This window comes from Protopterus annectens, chromosome 5.part0, assembly GCF_019279795.1.
Source record: "Protopterus annectens isolate FY-2018-M chromosome 5.part0, PAN1.0, whole genome shotgun sequence".
In the NCBI taxonomy this organism is placed as follows: Eukaryota; Metazoa; Chordata; order Ceratodontiformes; family Protopteridae; genus Protopterus; species Protopterus annectens.
The window spans coordinates 826,769,094-826,791,242 of NC_056735.1; the positions used below are offsets into that span (position 1 = coordinate 826,769,094).

General features: G+C 38.1%; 1 protein-coding gene across 1 annotated transcript in view; it reads left to right on the forward strand.

Annotated features, from left to right (window-relative positions):
* Positions 1-22,149, forward strand: part of MCF2L (MCF.2 cell line derived transforming sequence like) — a 1,071,259-nt gene that overhangs the window by 691,917 nt on the left and 357,193 nt on the right. The window contains exon 11 of the mRNA XM_044071884.1: positions 17,705-17,896. Coding sequence (XP_043927819.1) covers positions 17,705-17,896 — 192 coding nt within the window. The remainder of the gene's footprint in view (positions 1-17,704; positions 17,897-22,149) is intronic.

Sequence of the window (22,149 nt, forward strand, 5' to 3'; positions counted from 1 at the left end):
TCACTTTTGCCAGGAGAGCTACCAATTGTTGTAGCATTTCAGTTGCTTATTCTGTTTATTATGATATTTTGTTGTTCCAGATACAAAATTACTGTTTTATGCTACCATTTGAAAAGATATCTGGGAAATGTTTGTCCTGAGATATCAGGACATTTGCCATTTGTTCGGTTTGTTTGCAGGACACAACTGGCCAAAGAGGGACTGTCCCTCTCAGGGTGGGACAGGTGTTTACCCTAGAACATGTGCATCACATTTTCAGGGATTACATTTTCAGTAACGATATTGTGTCTAATATACCATCAATGTCATATTTATTACCCCATTTTGCTGGATATCTCACATTATGTGCTCTCTGCGATTGCATATAGTTCACGTCACCCGTCAAACGCGGATCACATGATCTGTTTGTTCACTAATCTCCCATATCCTCTACACGACTGCTACGTACCTTCTCTCGTACCACGTGGTATCTCCTTCCCTGTATCCACTGTAGTGTCTACAATGACTATTTACTCTGCTGTGTGTTCCCCTGACCTATGTTCAGATTTAACACTATTTGGATTGGTCTTGACCTGCTATCACAACTGTTAACAGAAACACAATGTAGTCTGGTCCCTGATCTATAATAGAGACAAAGAGGCAAACACTCCTTACCTGAGCCTCCTGTTTAAGGCTGCACGTTTTCTTCTTGGGATCCAGTTTTCTGCTTTTCAGCCACAGATCAGACAGTAGACAGCCTCTTTACACACAACAATTCAGTCGGAGGTCTTTTCATTCAAGAAGAACCATTTAGGCAAATTCTCCTGCGTAGATGTCTAACCACCCATGCACTCTGACCTGTAGCTTTCCAAGGGAATTCTGGATTACAAGAATCACAATGTCAAATAAGTTGTCAAAACCAGACTGTAGTTATCAGTAGGCTTTTCTAAGTGACAGTCAATAACACAGGAGGCTCGGGTTCACAACGTTTTAGTAGTGTACACAGGCAGGCTAAATAATATACAGTCCAAGTATGAGAGTTTTGTCTGACTCTATACAGTAAGCAATTTCTTTATATAGTGTTTACAATCAGCTTTTGCCCACCTTACTGACGTGGTCGGTCACAGGGCATTTCCATCACTATGGTCCGCAATAGTCAATACATACGTGGGTGCTGGAGTTGTGCTTTTAAAATGTTTTCCCATGAGAATAACACAGCCTTGCAAGGCACCTTGTCAATTACAGTGTCCTTCTGCGATTGTAGCTGTTTCAAGGACCCTGGACTGTTCCGATACAGTAGTCAGTTAATTTCTTAATACCTTGCTTTGTCTCTCTGGTAAGGAGTTGTACTCTTATCTTCGATAGAGCTCACAAGGCCATCCTCCTCAGGGGAAGGGGTGATGTTATGCATGTACAGACATTTATTGTTCTGTAACCCAGCAGATAATTAATGCTGACAGACATAAGCCTGCTGTAGTGGTTACTGCCAGGGCCAGAATTCCATCACACTACAGCTTAGCTTCACCAATTACATGCAGGATCAGTTCTACTGCCATATTGTACGGTACAATTCAATGCTTTATATAGTATTTCGAGTCTAAACTGGCACTTCATATCTGTTTCTATATATATTTTCAACAACATCCATCCGCCATATGCATGTTGTTCCGCCCTTTACCTTGACCGTGTGTATTTGGCCGTCCGCAACGCTACTCTCCACATGTGATGTCCCACCTTCCCCTTCTTTGCCTGTAGCACCCTGTTAGGACGTCCTGTTTGGTAGGCACGTGTTCCGCTATATGTGATCGACTTCTGCATAGCTAATCATCGATGCGGTGGTTCAACAACCTGACTTGTCCACATGTGTACAGTTATGTGCACCGTGTCGTATGCAAACATATATGGTTTCGACGGGTACATACCACATGCGGGATGTACACATTCTGCAGACACATTCACATGCAGCCATTTCCATATCTGTACCTGAGGTGGGTTGGTGACATGTGGTGCGTATTTGCCCGCGTGGCATTGCCTAACACAAACATCTTACCACATTTCAGGTATGCACATTGTGTGTGGGTGTATAGCTGCACACGGATGCTAGCAGGTTTGGGTGCACAGGTGTACATGGGTGGGACTGACATGCTACAATGAGGCTATTGTATATTACATCTGAATGCATGGGTTCTGCTTCTGGATATTACACTTCAACATACGCCATCCAGTGTATGCGACAGAGACGTTGCTGGGTGTGGGATATGTTGCTATGCATATGTTTGCCTGTGTTTAAGGTATCTTGATTCCTTCCTGTTGTTATGTCAACACAGCTACCAGGCTATGTACTCTCACTACTGCTTGTGACCATTATGGTTGGCACCTTTTCCAATGCCCATAGTGGGACATGTTTTGTGGAAACTTCGGATTTTGCAGGACAACACATACCCACGGCAAGTGCAGTTGACAGAACTTCACTTCTTTGCCATACTATACGCTTATTCTGTTAGCATTTGGGTTCCTTATTCAGTTTCTTATGCCATGTATGTGTTTCATATACAAATTATATGTTTTATGCTACTATTACATGTATATTGCGGGAATATTTTTGCCAGGGGATCTCACGTCATTTTCCATTTTTCCAATTTTGCAGGGACACACCTGTCCAATCAGGGACTGTCCATGGCACATTGGGACAGCTGGTAACCCTGGTGACCATGCCCATGTCGCTACTGGGGTTGCCACCTTTTCCAGTTGCCAAGGTGGGATATTTCCGGGACTCACATGTGACTTTACAGGCCGACACATACACACGGTCACTATATAGCATAGAACTTCACTTGTTTGCCTAAATAAAAGCTTATTGTTGTGGCAGTTTGGTTGCTTATTCTGTTTCTTGTGACATTTAGGTATTTCAGTTACAGAAATAACCAATTCATGCTACCATTACATTAAATACGGGATATCATTATGTCCTACAATCTTAGCACATTTGCCATTTTTAATATGTTTTTTCGGGACAAACCTGCCCATAGAGGGACTGCCCCTCCCAAAGTGGGACAGGTGGTGACCTTAGTCGCTACTCCTATGTCGGTGCGGCGAGCTGACATGCTGCTGTACACCTTCTCTGAGTATAACCACTGACGGTGCATTGCGTGACAAATGCGGTCTTGTGCGTATCCTTTGCTCCTTGGACGGGTACACTTAAGCCTTCGTGGCTTGTATTTGCTTCTCCGTTTAGTTGGGACGGGTACTATGTTGCATACTCTACGTGCGTTTCATTCTGCACGGGCCCTGGCTGCTGCCATTACTATTATGGGCGGACCGTGGCAGTCAGCACATTAGGTTGCTCACCGCATGCCGGCTTAGCCACGCCTCCGGACGCATCCTACCTGGGCTCGCTCACGTACACTATGCACGTGTCTGTGGTTGCGGTGCACTCTCATTAATATGCATATGGCGCTACTGCGCCGGCTATTCACTGCACCGCCGGCGCAGACCTTACACCGGCCTTGCGCCGAGCTTCATGAATCCCGGGGTTTATGTATGCATTTATTTATTTATTTATTTGCATTTGCTAACTGGGTACAAGGGCTGGTCAAAAGACTCTTTTCAGCCATAAACCAGGTGACATCAAAGTAATACAGTAGTTTTACAGTGAAAAATAGATTGCAGTACAATTCTTGTTATGTGCAAATATGTAATTTGTAATGTACAACACTTGAGTAATAAAAAACACATACTTTTATTGACCAACATGTTAAGATATTAAAAACAAACTTATTTATACTGTGTGCAGTTTAGACTTTAGAGGTTTAGTAATAAAGTAGAATGTAACATGTTTATTTATTGTGCAGCACTGTGGCCAGCAGTTAGCATCATCACCTCACCGCAAGAGGTTTCCCAGTTTGATTCTCAGCTGAGGTGCCTTCTGTGCAGAGTCTGCATGTCCTCCCTGTGCTTGTGTGGGTTTCTACTGGGTACTCCAGTTTCCTCCCACATTCAAAGAAATGTAAAAGTGGATTAGACAGTCTAAATTGGCCATAGGTATGAGTGTCCATGTGAGTGTGTGGTGTGGATAAACTACCGTGGTAGGGCTAGCCAACTGGCAGTGTACACCTTGGCTGTAGGTGATTGCCACTGTTGAAGTGACACCTTGACCCCATGATTGCAAAAAATGGGAAAAAGAGGTTGTGGACAGATGGATGTTTGTTTGTTTATTCATTTAAGGCTGAAATTATATGACTTTGTACAATCAAAGTGTACCATGCAGCAAAATGCAGTCTTCTCTGAAGATTGCCAAGAACAGAAGTTGGAAGGGGAATATTCGTAGCCACTATCTTTGTAAAATTTTTAACTGGCTTTATTAAGTTGGTGTTAAAGTAGTGTCTTTTGGAACTCAGAGAATTTAGTCTTCTGGTTTAACGTGGAATTTTGTTCTATAAAGTGGGGCCTAGTTTGGGGTAAACATGTTCAGCATTAACTGTTTTAAAAGGGGTGTCTGTTAAGTAGGATAGTATTATCCTTTGAGGTTCTTAATGAGCAAACATGCTTCCTAATGGAGAGAAGTCTTCTCATCAGTGGGCAGTAGCCTTAATTTGGTGTTTTGTACGGAAGTGTACAAGAAGATAGGTTAATTTTTGAGTTACTGGTATGCAATTTAAGCTATGAAGGTGGTTGCAGTGGTGAGTCTGAGGACTTGTTAAGAATGCATATCTGTAAATGGGGTCTATATTACAACATTGAATGCTTAAAACAGTGAACAATGTTTAATCAGCCCTATTTCAGTGAAAGCTGAAAATGTTGACACCTCAGAACAGCGATTTCTTTCCTAGGGAAAGAAATCGCTGTTCCAACCAAAAAAAAAAAAAAACAAACAAAAAAAATCAGTAAACAGTTCCTAACACATACACACATACCTAATCCCTAATTCTACCCCCCCCAAAAAAAAGTAAACAGCTGAAAACACATATGCACTTAACTCAACCGTACATCTAACGCAAAAAAAAAAGTAAACATTTTGATACATATGCACTGACCTTAACCCGCACCCTAACCCTAAGGTCAGTAACTGTTGCACGTTTACATTCGGGAGTTATACTGGATAAGGGAATCTCTGAGACCATACTACAGTGCAGAACACGACAAAGTAACAAAGTGGTCAAGCGACTTCCCAGGGAAAGAATTTGCTGAACAGCTGCTTCGCTGTTTTGCCTGTTCGCTGTTTAGGTGTCGATGAAAACGCATTTGACAAAAGGCATTTTCGTTGTTCTAATAGGAACCCCTGTAAATGTTATTCTAATTAGTCTGCAGTACAATTCTGTTGTAGTTGGAATGGAAGGCAAGACATGGTAAGCCATAGTCCAGTTTAGGAAGAATGACATTTTTGGAGGGTACTGTTCCTGCAGTGAATGACAGCAAATGTGTGACCCTGTAGGACAGTCTTAACTGTGAGAGTACTTTATTCATAATGCTGTCAGTATAGGCCAGGAAAATGAGTGAGGGGTCCAAGGTAATTCCTAAATATTTAAATTCAGACACTTCTGGAAAAATAATAATATGATTTTGATTATTAATGACAGAAATGTCATTAAGTTGGAATGTCTTAATGTGGAGATGCAAAGATCATGATAAAATTCCTATGACCCAAACTATGGAGATGAGATACAGCATTCAGAACCTTGGATATATTTCAGTTTTGAAACTTCGGATCCCAAGGCTGCCTGACAATGTCTTGGTTTTACCACAATAAAGAATTGCATTTTCTTAACATACTACTCTTGCCAAACTTTTATACTGTTCCCAACCCTTCATGTTTTGAAAATGACATGAAAAGGGCAACATTAAAAAAAAGTGTACACTATTAATTTCATTCTGTTCAATATAATGTATACTTAATATATTTTATTTGTCAGTGCTGGAGGAGTAGTTAGTAATATCGTAGGACTCCAAATTATGTTAGGATGTTCCATTTCATATGATAAATTCACATTTGCTGTTTGGAGGACATCACTGACCTTTGATTGCCATTTTATGTTCCCTAAACTAGTTTTCCTTTTGTCAGCACACGTTTTAAATCACTGGTCACTGGCCTTGTTGTTCATAAAATTGTAGTTTTCTGGCAAATCACTGGCAAATCATTGAAGACTGAAGTTAGAAAATAATGGCAGATATTTGTTTTTCAGACTTCATATCCTACAGAAAAATTCATGCTAATGCAAAACATGTTATTCTATCAACTTTCTAAGTTTGTAAGAACAGTATTTTTAAAGTGTCCTTATTTTTGGGCCTTTGCCCCCTCCCATTATTTATGGCTTTGTCCAGATTTCTTGCTGTAAAAGGTTGTGAGATATGTCATCACCCTAGCTATGGATAGAGACCTAAACTGACCAGTTACCTGCCACTCTTGATTTAGTCAAATATAAAAATTATACCCCACTGGAGGAATGCTCAAGTGATCTAGTTAATTAGAGGTATATTCCACAACTTGTAAAACCTACAGTGTAAATAATACCCTCTTCTCTCATAATATATAAATAATAATAATGCATTAATAAGTAAATGATAAATACTAGCCGTGGATTTTTTTTAAAGTGAATAAATTGCTTTACACATTAAAGAAAACAGTGCTGATACACATTAACTATGCAGAGGTAAAAATGCACAGGAAAAAATAATCAATTGTACAGAGAATATTTAAAGAAAAACTTCTTAAGTTAGATAAGTATCCTGACTATCTCCAAATGAAGAAAAACTGGACATAACTATGTAAAGTTTGTAAAATAGTATATAAGGCCGAATCACAAACAACAAACCTGCCTGAGAAGAGTAATAGAACAAGATCAAACACGTTTTATATCCTGGGTTTAACTGCTTTTTTTGGTTTAAGCAGAAAGAAATGACAACTTCAGATTACATCTTTACACATTTCATATTCTACATCACATACCTGTAACACAACAAATACAGTTCATGTGTCATGGTCGCCAACTTATCAGTGCAATTCCAGTCTTCTTATTCTGTTACACTTTTTACAGAGTTTAAATATAGCTTACTAATGACAATCTGAAATGAGAAAGAGAAACATATGTCACATTCTAAATAAGTTTCTTTGCTCTGGCTCAGCAGTTATCCTTATAAGAACTTGGTGTAAGTCTTCTGAAGGTATCCCTTAAGTAATGTAACTGAATATGAGGATGCATTCTCCTAGTCTGCTAAAGTCATTCTGTTTCCAGACAGAACATCTGCATTGGCATTAGCAGTCCACTCCTGTTCTGCCATATCATGTTATAGTAAACTGAGACTAAACATCATCTACTAAGCTTTCTGCTTACTCTATATGCCCTATGTGGCTATTTTAAAGGGTTTTGGTCAGTAACTATGGGGAATTTTCTGGCAGAGACTAGACAACACCCCAACATTCCTTCTCAATAGCTTAGCTGGATAAGATTCCTCCCTGGACTGAAGTCTGAAGCTCAGCTACACAACAGGGTGATCCTTTCTCTGTAAAGGAGCATTGCTAAACATAGCTTCCCCACATACCTCTCAACTGAACAGATTTTCGCAGAATGCCTAGATTTTTGCCTCATATTTTTGTTCTGTTCCTCGTAAAAACAGTTTTTTTTTTAAAAATCACTAGGATGATCTGAGGATTCAAGTCACTAAATAATGACTTGCATTTGAGTTTCAGGTTTCATAGCCATCAGAAAATACATTCTAACACAAATTCTGTTATTATAGCAGCTTTCTAAGTTTATATGAGCAATATTTAAAATGTGTCCCTATTTCTGGGCCTTTGCCCCCCCCCCCCATTATATAAGGCTTTGTCCAGATATCTTGCGATAAGAGGTTGAGAAGTATGCTTCCCCATACTTGGATGTGTGTGTTTGTACAATGAATTATTCACTTCATTCAGGACTTGGTAGCACAGGGGCCCAATAAAAGCCTTGTTGATTGTTTGAAATGCTCACAGACTGCAGTTCACATGACCACAGCTGCCTATTTTTTTCTTCACAATGTTGGTAGAATGAGTTGCTTATCATCACAGTGCAGTGTGGAACAAACATCCTTTAGTAACTCCCTGTCTCATAGAAAGCCTTCATCCATTCCTTCATAATTTCAGCTCTGGACTAATCTTTATAGTACCCATTCTCTGGTCCTGATAAGATATCTCTGCCATATCACTTTACTCTAATTAGCCTTGATAGTCAGACACGCTGTTTGCAATCTACAAACATTTCTCTTGCCTGTTGACAGTTTTAGCCTGAGACTAGCTGTAGATAAAATGGCATCCCAATAAACAAAGGCATAATGTCCTGCTCCTGCAATGATGTGATTTACTACCCTCTAGAATGTTGCTGGGGCATTCCTCGTTCCAGAGATCATCTTTGTAAAAAGTCTTTTGGTTTTTCCCGGTTAGGGGTTGCCACAGCAGAACTCCAGTCCACTAATGATTGGCAGTGGATTCTTATGGTGCCAAGTTGTCAGCCCGATGCCTGACCTTCAAAGAAGGCACACCCATTCAAGCACGCACCTACCTGCATGTCTTTAGATGCCACTCAACTATGGGGAGGACATGCAAACTCCACACAGAAGGCGCTCCAGCCGAGAATCGAACAGGAGAACCTCTTGCTGTGAAGTGACACCGCTAACCGCTGCACCACCATGACTACCCAGAGAGTGTGTATAATCCAAAAAGGGTACTACATCTTGACCTGTCCACAGCTGTAGGTTTCAATGGTACCAGAAGTAACACCTGCTTAAGTCAGTGGTGGTTAGATGTTTTGCTCTACTCGGTTACTGTAAGGCTTCATCTAACCTCCTCATGAAGTAAGCCTCTACCTCTATATGTTCAGTTTTCTGTAGTCTACACAGAACCAGGTGCTGCCATTAGCAAGGCATATTTATTAAGCTACCATTTTTGTTTACTTTGAATAAAGTGTTTAATTCCATTATAAATATAGAGAACATTGAAATCAAACATTCTTTTAGAGAGGTTAAAGTGTATTGTAAGAATTGAAATTATTGTTTTTATCCTTTAATTACCCAGAGCTGTGCTGAACAAGTGCCAAATATCTCACTTTCTTCTTTATGTGCCATATCTTCTTGTACCTTTCTGAATAAAAGTCTGTACACATTGTAGGCCTAATAAAGTGGTCTGTTTTGTAGTAGCAGCAGCATAAACTGGAGGTAGATGTAGTTATTCAACACGATCTGAACAAATCTTATACAGGTTATTTCCTTTTATCTGCAATGGCAGAATTAAGACAAACTGCACTGTTTTCTGTGCTTTCTGGACTTTTTCCGACTCCTGAATATCTGTTCTCAGTCTTCTGTGTACCTAAACTTACTTTTTAATATTTAAGCTGCAGGACATTTGAACAGACTTCTGAACTCTATCTCTTGAGTATCTAAACTGAACTTCTGTACTCAATCTTCTGAGTATCTCAGCTGAACTGACTTCTGTCTGACAAGTACCTGTCATACTGCTAAAACCCTGTCAGTTTGATACAAGTTCTAAACTTTAGTTCCTATGCCTTGTACCATCTAAACAAGAACTAATTTTTCTTCATACTGATCACTGCTGCAGTAGCCTTAGCTTTATACGTTATATCCTGCCAAGGATATAAAAGCTGGCAAGCTCCCAAAGCTTCAGGCACCTTCCATGTGCCCAATCTGTCAATCAGCTGAAGCTCTGCTAGGTAGAAACAAGTCTGGTGGCACAGTCTTCAGAGCTTTACTTCTGCCGAAGAGTACACTCCGAGGCTTGCGAGGATTGACAGTTGACTTCTGCTTTCCTTATCTAGGCAGGTAAGTTACCTTTGGTGAAAAAAAAACTTTTTTTTCTTATTTTTTTACTGATGTTTGATGACTTTCCTCTTCAGGAAAGTTATTTTAAAACTGAGAGTATTGAGTTTTAACAGATTGTCTTGAGACTGTAATGTTATTTTAAATGGAGCGCTCATTTTGTCAGTTTGAAAGTAATGTTAGCTAACTGATAAAATATATGTAGAGAAATTGTGTTCATTTTTCTGTTGTGGGCTGCCATAGTGTTTGAAAGTGCTTTTTACTATGTTTTTTCTAGCAAAATAGTAACGTTTCTGTACTAGTAGTTTTACAGACATTGTAGCTTGCTTTCCCCAGAATAGAGGCACCATTTTCCACTTGACCATGGAGCATATTGTCAGTCCCATGATCATTCCTTCTTCTAGCCATAAGAAAAAACAGCTCAGCAAACAGCCTTTGCCATCACAGCAGACTAGTAATTTTCCTCAGTCACAGACAGGTGACTCTGCTGTGGGAGTTTGTTGTACCTCAGACCACTCATCTTTTACCCCGGATCTATCTGGTGAAGCACCTACAGCCACTGTGGACCAGGGTTAGCCATGTCCTCTGCAGCTGGTAGGGTTCCTTCAGGGGCCATGGGAGAGCCACTCTTGCTGTTCCAGGGAGAGGGAACAGGAAAGGTTTCCCTGTCATGTCAAAATGCTCTACCCATCCCTGGGGAAGCAGTGCTGTGACTAGTAACATGGTCGGCATCATTGTTCTTGTCAAAAAGAAACAGAAAACCAAACATGTTATCTACTCCTCCTCAAATTGCTTTGGATATGAAAAATTTACAGGGATTGGTTCATGGTTTGATTCAGACTATTGATCCTTCTTACAGGATAGTTTCCTGTAAAAGAAAGAGAGAGAGGCCTGCTTTTCTGAAGAGATTTAAGATTCTGAATCTGAATAGAAATATTTAGGGATGGATTCAGAGTTTTGGCCTCAGATTTCTGATTCGGATTAAGAGGAGCGTTCACTTTCTGGTTCTTGCTGTGGGGGTTTCTCTTTCCCTGAGTCTGTAGTTATAATGTCCCAGTTTTTTTCAGTGAGAGAACACTGAGGTTTCTTAGTCCCTCAGAAAAGACTATGAGCTGTTACAGAAGGATTTTTCATAACCAAAAGCCATTCCTGCTACTCTGTCTGCTTTAGAGGAGTATGTCTTACTGTCTGCACATTTCCTGATAGTCAGCCAGCTGTCACTAAAAAGGTAGATAAAATGTATAAAATTCCATAGTCTTATACATTTTTATACACTATTGTCAAACCTGACCAAGCAGCTATAGCCTTGACTCCACTGCTGCTAATCACTTAGTTAATTCCAATCCTACTCTTTCTAATAAGGATTGGAAAATTAGTGATGGGTATGGGAAAAAAAGTGTATACTTCTGCAAGTTTTGAATTTCAAAATTTCAAATTATCAGGTTTATATGTTAAAATTTTATTCTGACATATTGTGAAAGTATGAAGAATGTTTTATCTACAGTTTCTTCTTATGAAGAAAAATCTGTTTTAAATAACTTAGTTTCTTCGACTGCATAGGTCACTACTCATTGTTTGCAGTGTGTGTGTGTGTGTGTGTGCGTGTGTGTGTGTGTGTGTGTGTGTGTGTGTGTGTGTGTGTGTGTATGACTCTGCTAAGCTTTCTAATAATTACATGTTTTTATTGGGTAAGCAGACAGTCTTTGAGCATAATTTATTAGTTGGTATTTTTACTGATGCATTTTTATTAATGTAGTTATTGATGTAATATCAAGTTTTATGTTTGTATTGTATATGAAAGAGTTAATGTGACGTTGGATTGTGATGGGGGTGATTCATTTAGATGGAACATATGATGTAGGGACAAAATGTTTTTAAAGAGTTGTATTAAAGAACTTGATTATCTGAAGAAGTTCTGTCACTTTGTAGGACGAAAAGTGCTTAATAAATACGTTTAAGGACTTTTGGTTCCATCTGGGTGTTTTTTTCCTTTAGTAGCCCTTATTTAATTTGCTAGATATGGGAAGTAGATAGGTATAATATAAGATTCTAGCAACAGTCAAAACATATTCAAATAAGTACTTATATTTGAAGTGCTTCTGTTCTGGAGAAATGCAGACCAGTGCAAGGGAAATTTACTCTCTGCAAGAATGCTTTCAATTTGATACATTGTGAATAAAAGTATGAACACTGTATCTTACATAGTGTGTTTCTACAGGTAGAAATGAGGACTTGATTATTTGTATTCCCTAACAAACAAACTGGTGTAAATACGTTGGTGCTTGACACCTGATGTTATATCATTTGTAGGTGTAGCTTTATAGAGATGCAGATTATACAAGTGCACCTAAAACATCAAAACACACACATGATAAACTCTCTTTAATATAAATTAAACTGCAACTTCAAAATCGAAAGTTTAACTGGTGCTAATTAGCTTGGGATGAGATGGCTAACAAGCCATCTTGCTTTGCCAGGGATGATCTACACCTCTCTTGCCTAGGCTTCATGATTTTGATTAAAGCCTTTGATGTGTACATAGTGCTTTTCTAGACAGAAACCATGTGCTAGATATTCCAACTTAAAAGATAATTCAGAACACATTAAGGCAACTGTACCCAATGCAAAGAGTCTTAACAAAGAAAAAAAAAATGCCCAAACTTGAGGCACTCCTACAATAAGTTTTTTCTAATTGACTTGTATCAAGTACTAAATATATCTGCTAACCCCACACATTTTTTCTGTTTCTCATTTAATAGATTAAAACTACATATTTTAAAATTGCTTGTCTTGCTACAACTACAGTAAAATTATTTGATTGTATTAAAGTTGCAAGCTACAATATTTATTCATAGTCATGCCTTGAAAATATTGTAAATAGTTTTCATGTTTTACTTTTACATATTTTGTATACTATTTTAAATGTAATATTAAAATTCTACTATTGGAGCTGCTGTGGTGCAGCGGTTAGCGTTGTCACCTCAGAGCAAGAGGTTCTCCCGTTCGATTCTCGGCTGGAGCGCCATCTGTGTGGAGTCTACATGTCCTCCCTCGGTCGAGTGACTTTAAAGACATGCATGTAGGTGCGAGCATGAATGGGTGTGCCTTCTTTGAAGGTTGGGCATCGGGCTAGCAACTCGGCACCGTAAAAATCCACTGCCAATCATTAGCAGACCGGAGTTCCACTGTGGCGACCCCTAACCAGGAAAAGCCAAAAGACTCAATTAAAATTCTACTATTAAAATTGTTAACTGGTGGTGGTGGGGGGGGTAGGTTACTAAAATAGAGGACCTAGCAGAAAATGATCTTAGTTATAATTAACTAGGAATAACTCTGTGCATTAGTTGAGCTATTAGGCAGGCTTTTCTGTCACATTTATTTTTTCAGTGTCTGTTATAATATTATGTATGTCTCAAACATTTAATGCATGAGGAATACATATTCAATGAAATTTGCCTTTAGTTTAACTGCTTAAGAGGATGACATTTGTTAAATTTGTAGCAAGAAATTGTTCCAAGCTTAGGCGTTCTCTATTAAGAATTTGCAGAATTATAAGACTGGGTTGAATTATTATCTTATAATCATATTAAATCCTTACTAAATGATGCGGTTCCACAGATAAATGAGTTCATGTCTTATTGTTATGAGAATTTTTTAGCAAAAAATGAAGATGTGGTTGTTGATATTGAATATTCATATCTTGTTCCTCAAGAAAAGAAGTTTGCTGAAATTGTGTGTTTAATGTTGACATTTCCTCTGTTATAAAGTCTTTTTTTTCTTTAATTAGTTTGGAAAGATTCATTAGTCTTAATGTTATAAAAAAATATTATTTTATAAATGCTATTTCAACTTGCAAAATGACTTGAATGTAATAAGCTATACCATAGGGGAAGGATTATCTTGGACTTGAATAAACTAAAATAATGTTACATTGTGGTAGCCCATCTGGAAGGAATAAAATGGCTGTTTAAGTTTCATTTGATTTCTTGCTATGAGTTATTTGCTCTCTGCAAGAATGCTTTCAAAGTGTACAAGACAAATAAGTTTGTAAGAAAACCATAAAATGCAGGGCCTTCATCTAGCTTGTGATTTAAGGGAATTGTGGGCTCTTTGAAGAAATGAGAACATAATTTGTTTCCAAACCATTATTTATAAAAATAAATGAAAATAATTTTTTTCATAGTAAATAACATGTATGATTTTTTATTTGCCTGGGACTTTTTGCAATGATTGAACAGTTAAATGATTGTTATTTAGGCCTCCATAAATTATTTTATTTTCATTTATTTTGTTTTATGCTTTGTGCCTCACTACATTCATAGAGGAGAGGTTACAATTTATTGAGAAATATTCATCTTTTCAAGGTACTGATTTTAAATTAATAGTTCTCCACACGTTTCAGCTGTTGGCATATTGACCCCTTCTACTACAAGTTTACTTCAGGTTTAAGGAGTTATATTCCATCTTGAGTTCCATAAATTCCTAAATTTTACTTCAGTTCACAAGAATTAGATAACTATACTGCCCAGTGCCTGTTGCCGTCTTATATTGAACTGCTACCGGCAGGGTAGGTATTGGAGGCATATTCATTTTCTTTATTGTTTTGTGTCACTTGTCAGCTCATTTCTATTTGGTGGCTACACTGAACAATTCACTGCATCACATTACTGAGGGAGAAGCTTTTCCTACAGAAAAAGGTGTATCATTTAAAAATATTGTAGTAATGTCCTCTTAACATAGTAAGCACTATACTGCAAAGTAATTTAGGCAAGGCCAGACTGTAAAACAGCCATTGCTTATTAGTCTTAACATGCAGTAAGTACAGCTATTATCTTTATCTCTGTTTCTGTCTCACTAATAACAACCTATTTGCAAGAACACCATGATAGTGATACTGAAGCCAAGTGATCACTCAGGATCCTGGTGGCAACAGATCAACCCCTTGCCACTGCATTTGGCAGGCACAGTGGTGTCACTATAAAGTAATGTTACATCCAAGACCCCTTCTGCAAAAATAAATCCATCTAAATACCGGTTGCTAAGATTTATGTTTTCTTTTGCCAGACAAGCAGATTCTGAAAGAAGGTTGATGCAAACTAGAAGTCCCAGCAAACCCAGTAAAATAATTCATTAAACATTAATGAATATTCTGGTAGTTTGACTAATACAACAGTAATTTGAAAGTACACATTTCTTTTTTTTTTTTTTAGCCAGTATACACTTTCCCATGCACTTTTCAAATGTATGTGATTACAATGTTTTTATATTATTGTCCACAAGTTGTGCATATGTAGGCATACTATTTAAGGGGTTTATTCTAATGAGTGAGGAAATCACTGCATGGGATTGCACACATCATTCTCATTAAATAACAACAAGCTATGTTTAACAGATAACTTTATTTAGAATTCATATTGTATAGTTTTCTAATCGGTTTCTGTCTTGAAGACCTGTCTGTTTGCAGGTTTTTATGTGATATAATAGGGCCAGCTTATTGTGCAACCAGTAATCTGATTTATTAAATTAAATAAACAAAGTAAATGGCTTAGAAAAGTGCAGGGTATAGTAACTGTTGTGCACTGGATTTATCATAAATTGGAAAAACACAATAAAAATTTAGAACCAGACTTCATAAGCTTGAAAATAAGAACATGAAAAATGAACATTTTTCTTAACATCTATAATTAGTGCGATAGAGCATCAACCCCACTAATTGGCCTGTGCAATGGTTTACACCTGGAGATGGGGAGGAAAAGAAAAGATATACACCTACGATATCACTTGCCTAGACCTCCTCAACTATTAGCATGCATCTTACAGACAAAGGCAAATCACTCTGCTTTTCATAGCTATATTTTTAAAGAAGTGTACTATTCCAAACATTATGTATAAAAAGATTACCAATGTATATCAAAACTTTTATGTCATGGGTACTTATTGATAAAATAAATCATCTTGGTTACTAAATATTGCAAATAAAAATGTTATAAGTAAAAATGTTATCTTTAAGTTAACATTCCCTAGAGTCTAAATGAGGTACCTCTGGAAATTCTGAGGACCATAACTGCAATCTCAAGATGGGAATCAGGTCAATGGAAATGTGAAATTAATATATTTAATTAGCATGATTATGTTGGGGATATCTCTTTACTTAAGAGGGCAAAGAAGGCCAGACCTCCTTAATAGTGAAAGATCAAGTTTTTGAATTTCACATTTTTGTTTCTGACTCACAGTTTATTTTTTTGGATGATTGCCACCTGCAGTTTTAGGTATTACATGTATCATAAACAGGAGCCATCTGAATGATATATACTGCTCCCAACCAAGGTTTCATGCATCTAAAATCTAGCTAACATTAGTGAATAGAATGTGTTTGTCTTCTTGTTTGTTGACGGCTAGTTGAGATATTCCAAAGGTCCTTTTCATACATAATCCAAGACCATGGTAGAGTGGGGAATATATATTTATATAATTTATTGCATTACATTATATACAACCAAAGAGCAATAAGTCTTTCATTTATGTAATTATTTAAATGAGTTTGATGAAGATGAGTCTTTATATTAGATATCTTTCTGTAGAGTAAACTTTTCCTTGGTACAGAGAATGGCCATTATAAATTCAGTGATGATGGTTCCTTTGTTTGTACCATGATGACAAAGTCATCCCTTTCAGCAGTATTAGAGCTTCAGCAGTGTATTCACAGATTGAAATAGAATAATTCTAAAGTTCTAGCAGCACTGGATAAAAAACTTTATCAGGAACAAAACTGTGCATTTAGATGCAGTATTTGGAGTAAAGCCTTCATTCATATGCATAGTGAATTTGTAGTTTGAACTCTTTACCAAGTCACCAGGACATCCTTAGGAATTAATTCACAAAATCTGCACTGAGCTAGAAGTAAAATCAGATGTTTAGTACTAATTGAAAGGACTGGTCACATTTTACAATGTTTGGCTGCATCGTTTAAATTGAATTAAAAAAATAATTATAGTAATAAGTGTTGCTGTCATTTAAAAACCAAGTGAAAGACAGTGCTGGGCTGCTTCCCTGGGCACAGTGCTTTACACTAAAATGTCTGGGATACCATTTATAGTATAAGCACACTGTGCATGGAAAATAAGATTGTGTAACTTGTTTTCTTAGATTGCACAGCTACACTATGTATCTTATGCCATCCTTTGAGAAATAATAAATATGCTTATTCAGTTATACACTAAACATTACAGCAACCCTCACCAACAGGCTAATATCAATACAACATCAGCTTACTGGGTGACTGAACAGTGTACTAATCTGGCATGGACCAGCCATATTTTACTGTACTCCCTCATTTAATATTCAGTAGTATTTGATACAGAGATGTCTCTATGAACTGTATTTTGTTAGTCAAAGTTTGCATAGCAGTTTGGAGAAATCCTGAATGGCAATTCAGATGAAAAAGTTTATATTTGGGGCAAGTCTAAAATGGTTTTACCATCAGCATAATTCGTACTACTACAAGTAGAACTATATTGCAGCTTAAGACAGGAAAGAGTATGTGTAGTAAACACTTTCTAAAACACTTTGCTGTAGAGCACCCCCACACCCCCCATTGTGGGAAGCTGTGCCCCCCCACACCCCCCTTACTATCTATTCTAACTCCAGGGTCACTCTACAGTAGGGAATAAGCCATATATCATTGTCGACGAAATGAGTGTCGGTGAAATTAAGTTTTAGTGAATTGGGCCTGCTGACTTGATTGTCAGTGAAATGAACTGTCAACGAAATGAAGGTGACTCATATATATATATTACTTGGGTTATAAGGTAGTATACAAAGAGTATAATGTGCTCTACAAATTGTTGTAAAATGGCCACATCATTGTGAGTTAAAACCACTACTGAGCATTAGATCACAGAGGTAACTTTTGCTGTTTTTGCAGGAGCCAGTGGAAAAGGCCAGAGCTCTAGAACATGAAGGAAATCAGCTGATTAAGAACAATCACTATGCAGTGGACTGCATTCAACCCAAGTGCAATGAAATAAAATCCATCTATGAAGGATTCATTAATAAAATGCTGGAAAAGAAGGCTCATCTGCAAAGATCCCTGGAGCTCCATATGAGTTTAGAAAAGGTATGTATCTATTTTTGAATGTGTTATTACTAATGAAGTAAAATGCTGATGACATTAATTACTTTTGGCAGGTTTCTACATTCTTTAATAATGCATAACTATTAACTTTGCAAAAGCTGAGATTAACAAGGTCTACAGAGTAGCTTAATTTGATTGTGAAGTTGTTTTATTGCAGTATTCTCAGAGTGTTGCAGACTGTATTGTTATTTTGTCAGTTTCCATACAGCTTAAAATATAGTTTAAATGAAAGATTTCTGATCATATTTCACCCTACTGAAGAATGGTTGCTGACTTGCCTGTCTTCTGTCTCTCTTTCCAGTCAGCATTAACTTATCCATGTTTTAATCTTTCGAGAAATATTTTTAATGGTTCATTTGTACCTGATCCTTTACTCCCTCTGCAGTTTGTCATAGTTTTTCCATTGGCTATTATTTATACTCACTAGGAATAATGTAACCTGCGCATTGGACAGATATCATGCTGTTTGAAGAAGTTTATGTGTGCTTCACTTTCTGGTGAGTTACCAGAGAATTACCATGGTGTCTAAAGAATAAACTGCAGTTAGTGCCTTCACTAAACCACAGGGTGGCACTGTAGCTTCAGAAGCATACAGGAGAGGCTACATAATGCACATTGTGCTATTATTTGTGAAGGTACCTGCTGTAGTTCTGGCACTTTGGATGCTGATAGTAGTTGCATTTGTGTGCTGTTTGCACATATGTTACTTTCCAGTGGCAAAGTGAAATGCTTAACTTGTGCTGTGCCTTGTGTGCTGGTAAGAAATCACTTGGAGTAGCTAGAAGATTGAGGAATCGGGTTGGTGGCTGTAACAATAATTATAACAGCATGAGCAATGGGTTGAGATATGTTGCCTCATCCCCCATGCAGTATGACATGCAGAGATTACAGAGCATGCCAAGTGCAGGTTCATTAACACATTCATGGATATGCAGAGATTACAGAGCATGCCAAGTGTAGGTTCATTAACACATTCATGGATATGCAGAGATTACAGAGCATGCCAAGTGTAGGTTCATTAACACATTCATGGATATGCAGAGGTTACAGAGCATGCCAAGTGTAGGTTCATTAACACATTCATGGACATGCAGAGGTTACAGAGCATGCCAAGTGTAGGTTCATTAACACATTCATGGATATGCAGAGGTTACAGAGCATGCCAAGTGTAGGTTCATTAACACATTCATGGACATGCAGAGGTTACAGAGCATGCCAAGTGTAGGTTCATTAACACATTCATGGACATGCAGAGATTACAGAGCATGCCAAGTGTAGGTTCATTAACACATTCATGGATATGCAGAGATTACAGAGCATGCCAAGTGTAGATTCATTAACACATTCATGGATATGCAGAGATTACAGAGCATGCCAAGTGTAGGTTCATTAACACATTCATGGACATGCAGAGATTACAGAGCATGCCAAGTGTAGGTTCATTAACACATTCATGGATATGCAGAGGTTACAGAGCATGCCAAGTGTAGGTTCATTAACACATTCATGGATATGCAGAGATTACAGAGCATGCCAAGTGTAGGTTCATTAACACATTCATGGATATGCAGAGATTACAGAGCATGCCAAGTGTAGGTTCATTAACACATTCATGGACATGCAGAGGTTACAGAGCATGCCAAGTGTAGGTTCATTAACACATTCGTGGACATGCAGAGATTACAGAGCATGCCAAGTGTAGGTTCATTAACACATTCATGGACATGCAGAGGTTACAGAGCATGCCAAGTGTAGGTTCATTAACACATTCATGGACATGCAGAGGTTACAGAGCATGCCAAGTGTAGGTTCATTAACACATTCATGGATATGCAGAGATTACAGAGCATGCCAAGTGTAGGTTCATTAACACATTCATGGACATGCAGAGGTTACAGAGCATGCCAAGTGTAGGTTCATTAACACATTCATGGATATGCAGAGATTACAGAGCATGCCAAGTGTAGGTTCATTAACACATTCATGGACATGCAGAGGTTACAGAGCATGCCAAGTGTAGGTTCATTAACACATTCATGGATATGCAGAGATTACAGAGCATGCCAAGTGTAGGTTCATTAACACATTCATGGATATACAGAGATTACAGAGCATGCCAAGTGTAGGTTCATTAACACATTCATGGATATGCAGAGGTTACAGAGCATGCCAAGTGTAGATTCATTAACACATTCATGGATATGCAGAGATTACAGAGCATGCCAAGTGTAGGTTCATTAACACATTCATGGATATACAGAGATTACAGAGCATGCCAAGTGTAGGTTCATTAACACATTCATGGATATGCAGAGGTTACAGAGCATGCCAAGTGTAGATTCATTAACACATTCATGGATATGCAGAGATTACAGAGCATGCCAAGTGTAGGTTCATTAACACATTCATGGATATGCAGAGATTACAGAGCATGCCAAGTGTAGGTTCATTAACACATTCATGGATATGCAGAGATTACAGAGCATGCCAAGTGTAGGTTCATTAACACATTCATGGACATGCAGAGGTTACAGAGCATGCCAAGTGTAGGTTCATTAACACATTCATGGATATGCAGAGATTACAGAGCATGCCAAGTGTAGGTTCATTAACACATTCGTGGACATGCAGAGGTTACAGAGCATGCCAAGTGTAGGTTCATTAACACATTCATGGATATGCAGAGATTACAGAGCATGCCAAGTGTAGGTTCATTAACACATTCATGGACATGCAGAGGTTACAGAGCATGCCAAGTGTAGGTTCATTAACACATTCATGGATATGCAGAGATTACAGAGCATGCCAAGTGTAGGTTCATTAACACATTCATGGATATACAGAGATTACAGAGCATGCCAAGTGTAGGTTCATTAACACATTCATGGATATGCAGAGGTTACAGAGCATGCCAAGTGTAGATTCATTAACACATTCATGGATATGCAGAGATTACAGAGCATGCCAAGTGTAGGTTCATTAACACATTCATGGATATGCAGAGATTACAGAGCATGCCAAGTGTAGGTTCATTAACACATTCATGGATATGCAGAGGTTACAGAGCATGCCAAGTGTAGGTTCATTAACACATTCATGGATATGCAGAGATTACAGAGCATGCCAAGTGTAGGTTCATTAACACATTCATGGACATGCAGAGATTACAGAGCATGCCAAGTGTAGGTTCATTAACACATTCATGGACATGCAGAGATTACAGAGCATGCCAAGTGTAGGTTCATTAACACATTCATGGATATACAGAGATTACAGAGCATGCCAAGTGTAGGTTCATTAACACATTCATGGATATGCAGAGGTTACAGAGCATGCCAAGTGTAGGTTCATTAACACATTCATGGATATGCAGAGATTACAGAGCATGCCAAGTGTAGGTTTATTAACACATTCATGGATATGCAGAGATTACAGAGCATGCCAAGTGTAGGTTCATTAACACATTCATGGACATGCAGAGGTTACAGAGCATGCCAAGTGTAGGTTTATTAACACATTCATGGATATGCAGAGATTACAGAGCATGCCAAGTGTAGGTTCATTAACACATTCATGGATATGCAGAGATTACAGAGCATGCCAAGTGTAGGTTCATTAACACATTCATGGACATGCAGAGATTACAGAGCATGCCAAGTGTAGGTTCATTAACACATTCATGGATATGCAGAGGTTACAGAGCATGCCAAGTGTAGGTTCATTAACACATTCATGGATATGCAGAGATTACAGAGCATGCCAAGTGTAGGTTTATTAACACATTCGTGGACATGCAGAGATTACAGAGCATGCCAAGTGTAGGTTCATTAACACATTCATGGATATGCAGAGATTACAGAGCATGCCAAGTGTAGGTTTATTAACACATTCATGGATATGCAGAGATTACAGAGCATGCCAAGTGTAGGTTCATTAACACATTCATGGATATGCAGAGATTACAGAGCATGCCAAGTGTAGGTTCATTAACACATTCATGGATATGCAGAGATTACAGAGCATGCCAAGTGTAGGTTCATTAACACATTCATGGATATGCAGAGATTACAGAGCATGCCAAGTGTAGGTTCATTAACACATTCATGGATATGCAGAGATTACAGAGCATGCCAAGTGTAGGTTCATTAACACATTCATGGATATGCAGAGATTACAGAGCATGCCAAGTGTAGGTTCATTAACACATTCATGGATATGCAGAGATTACAGAGCAT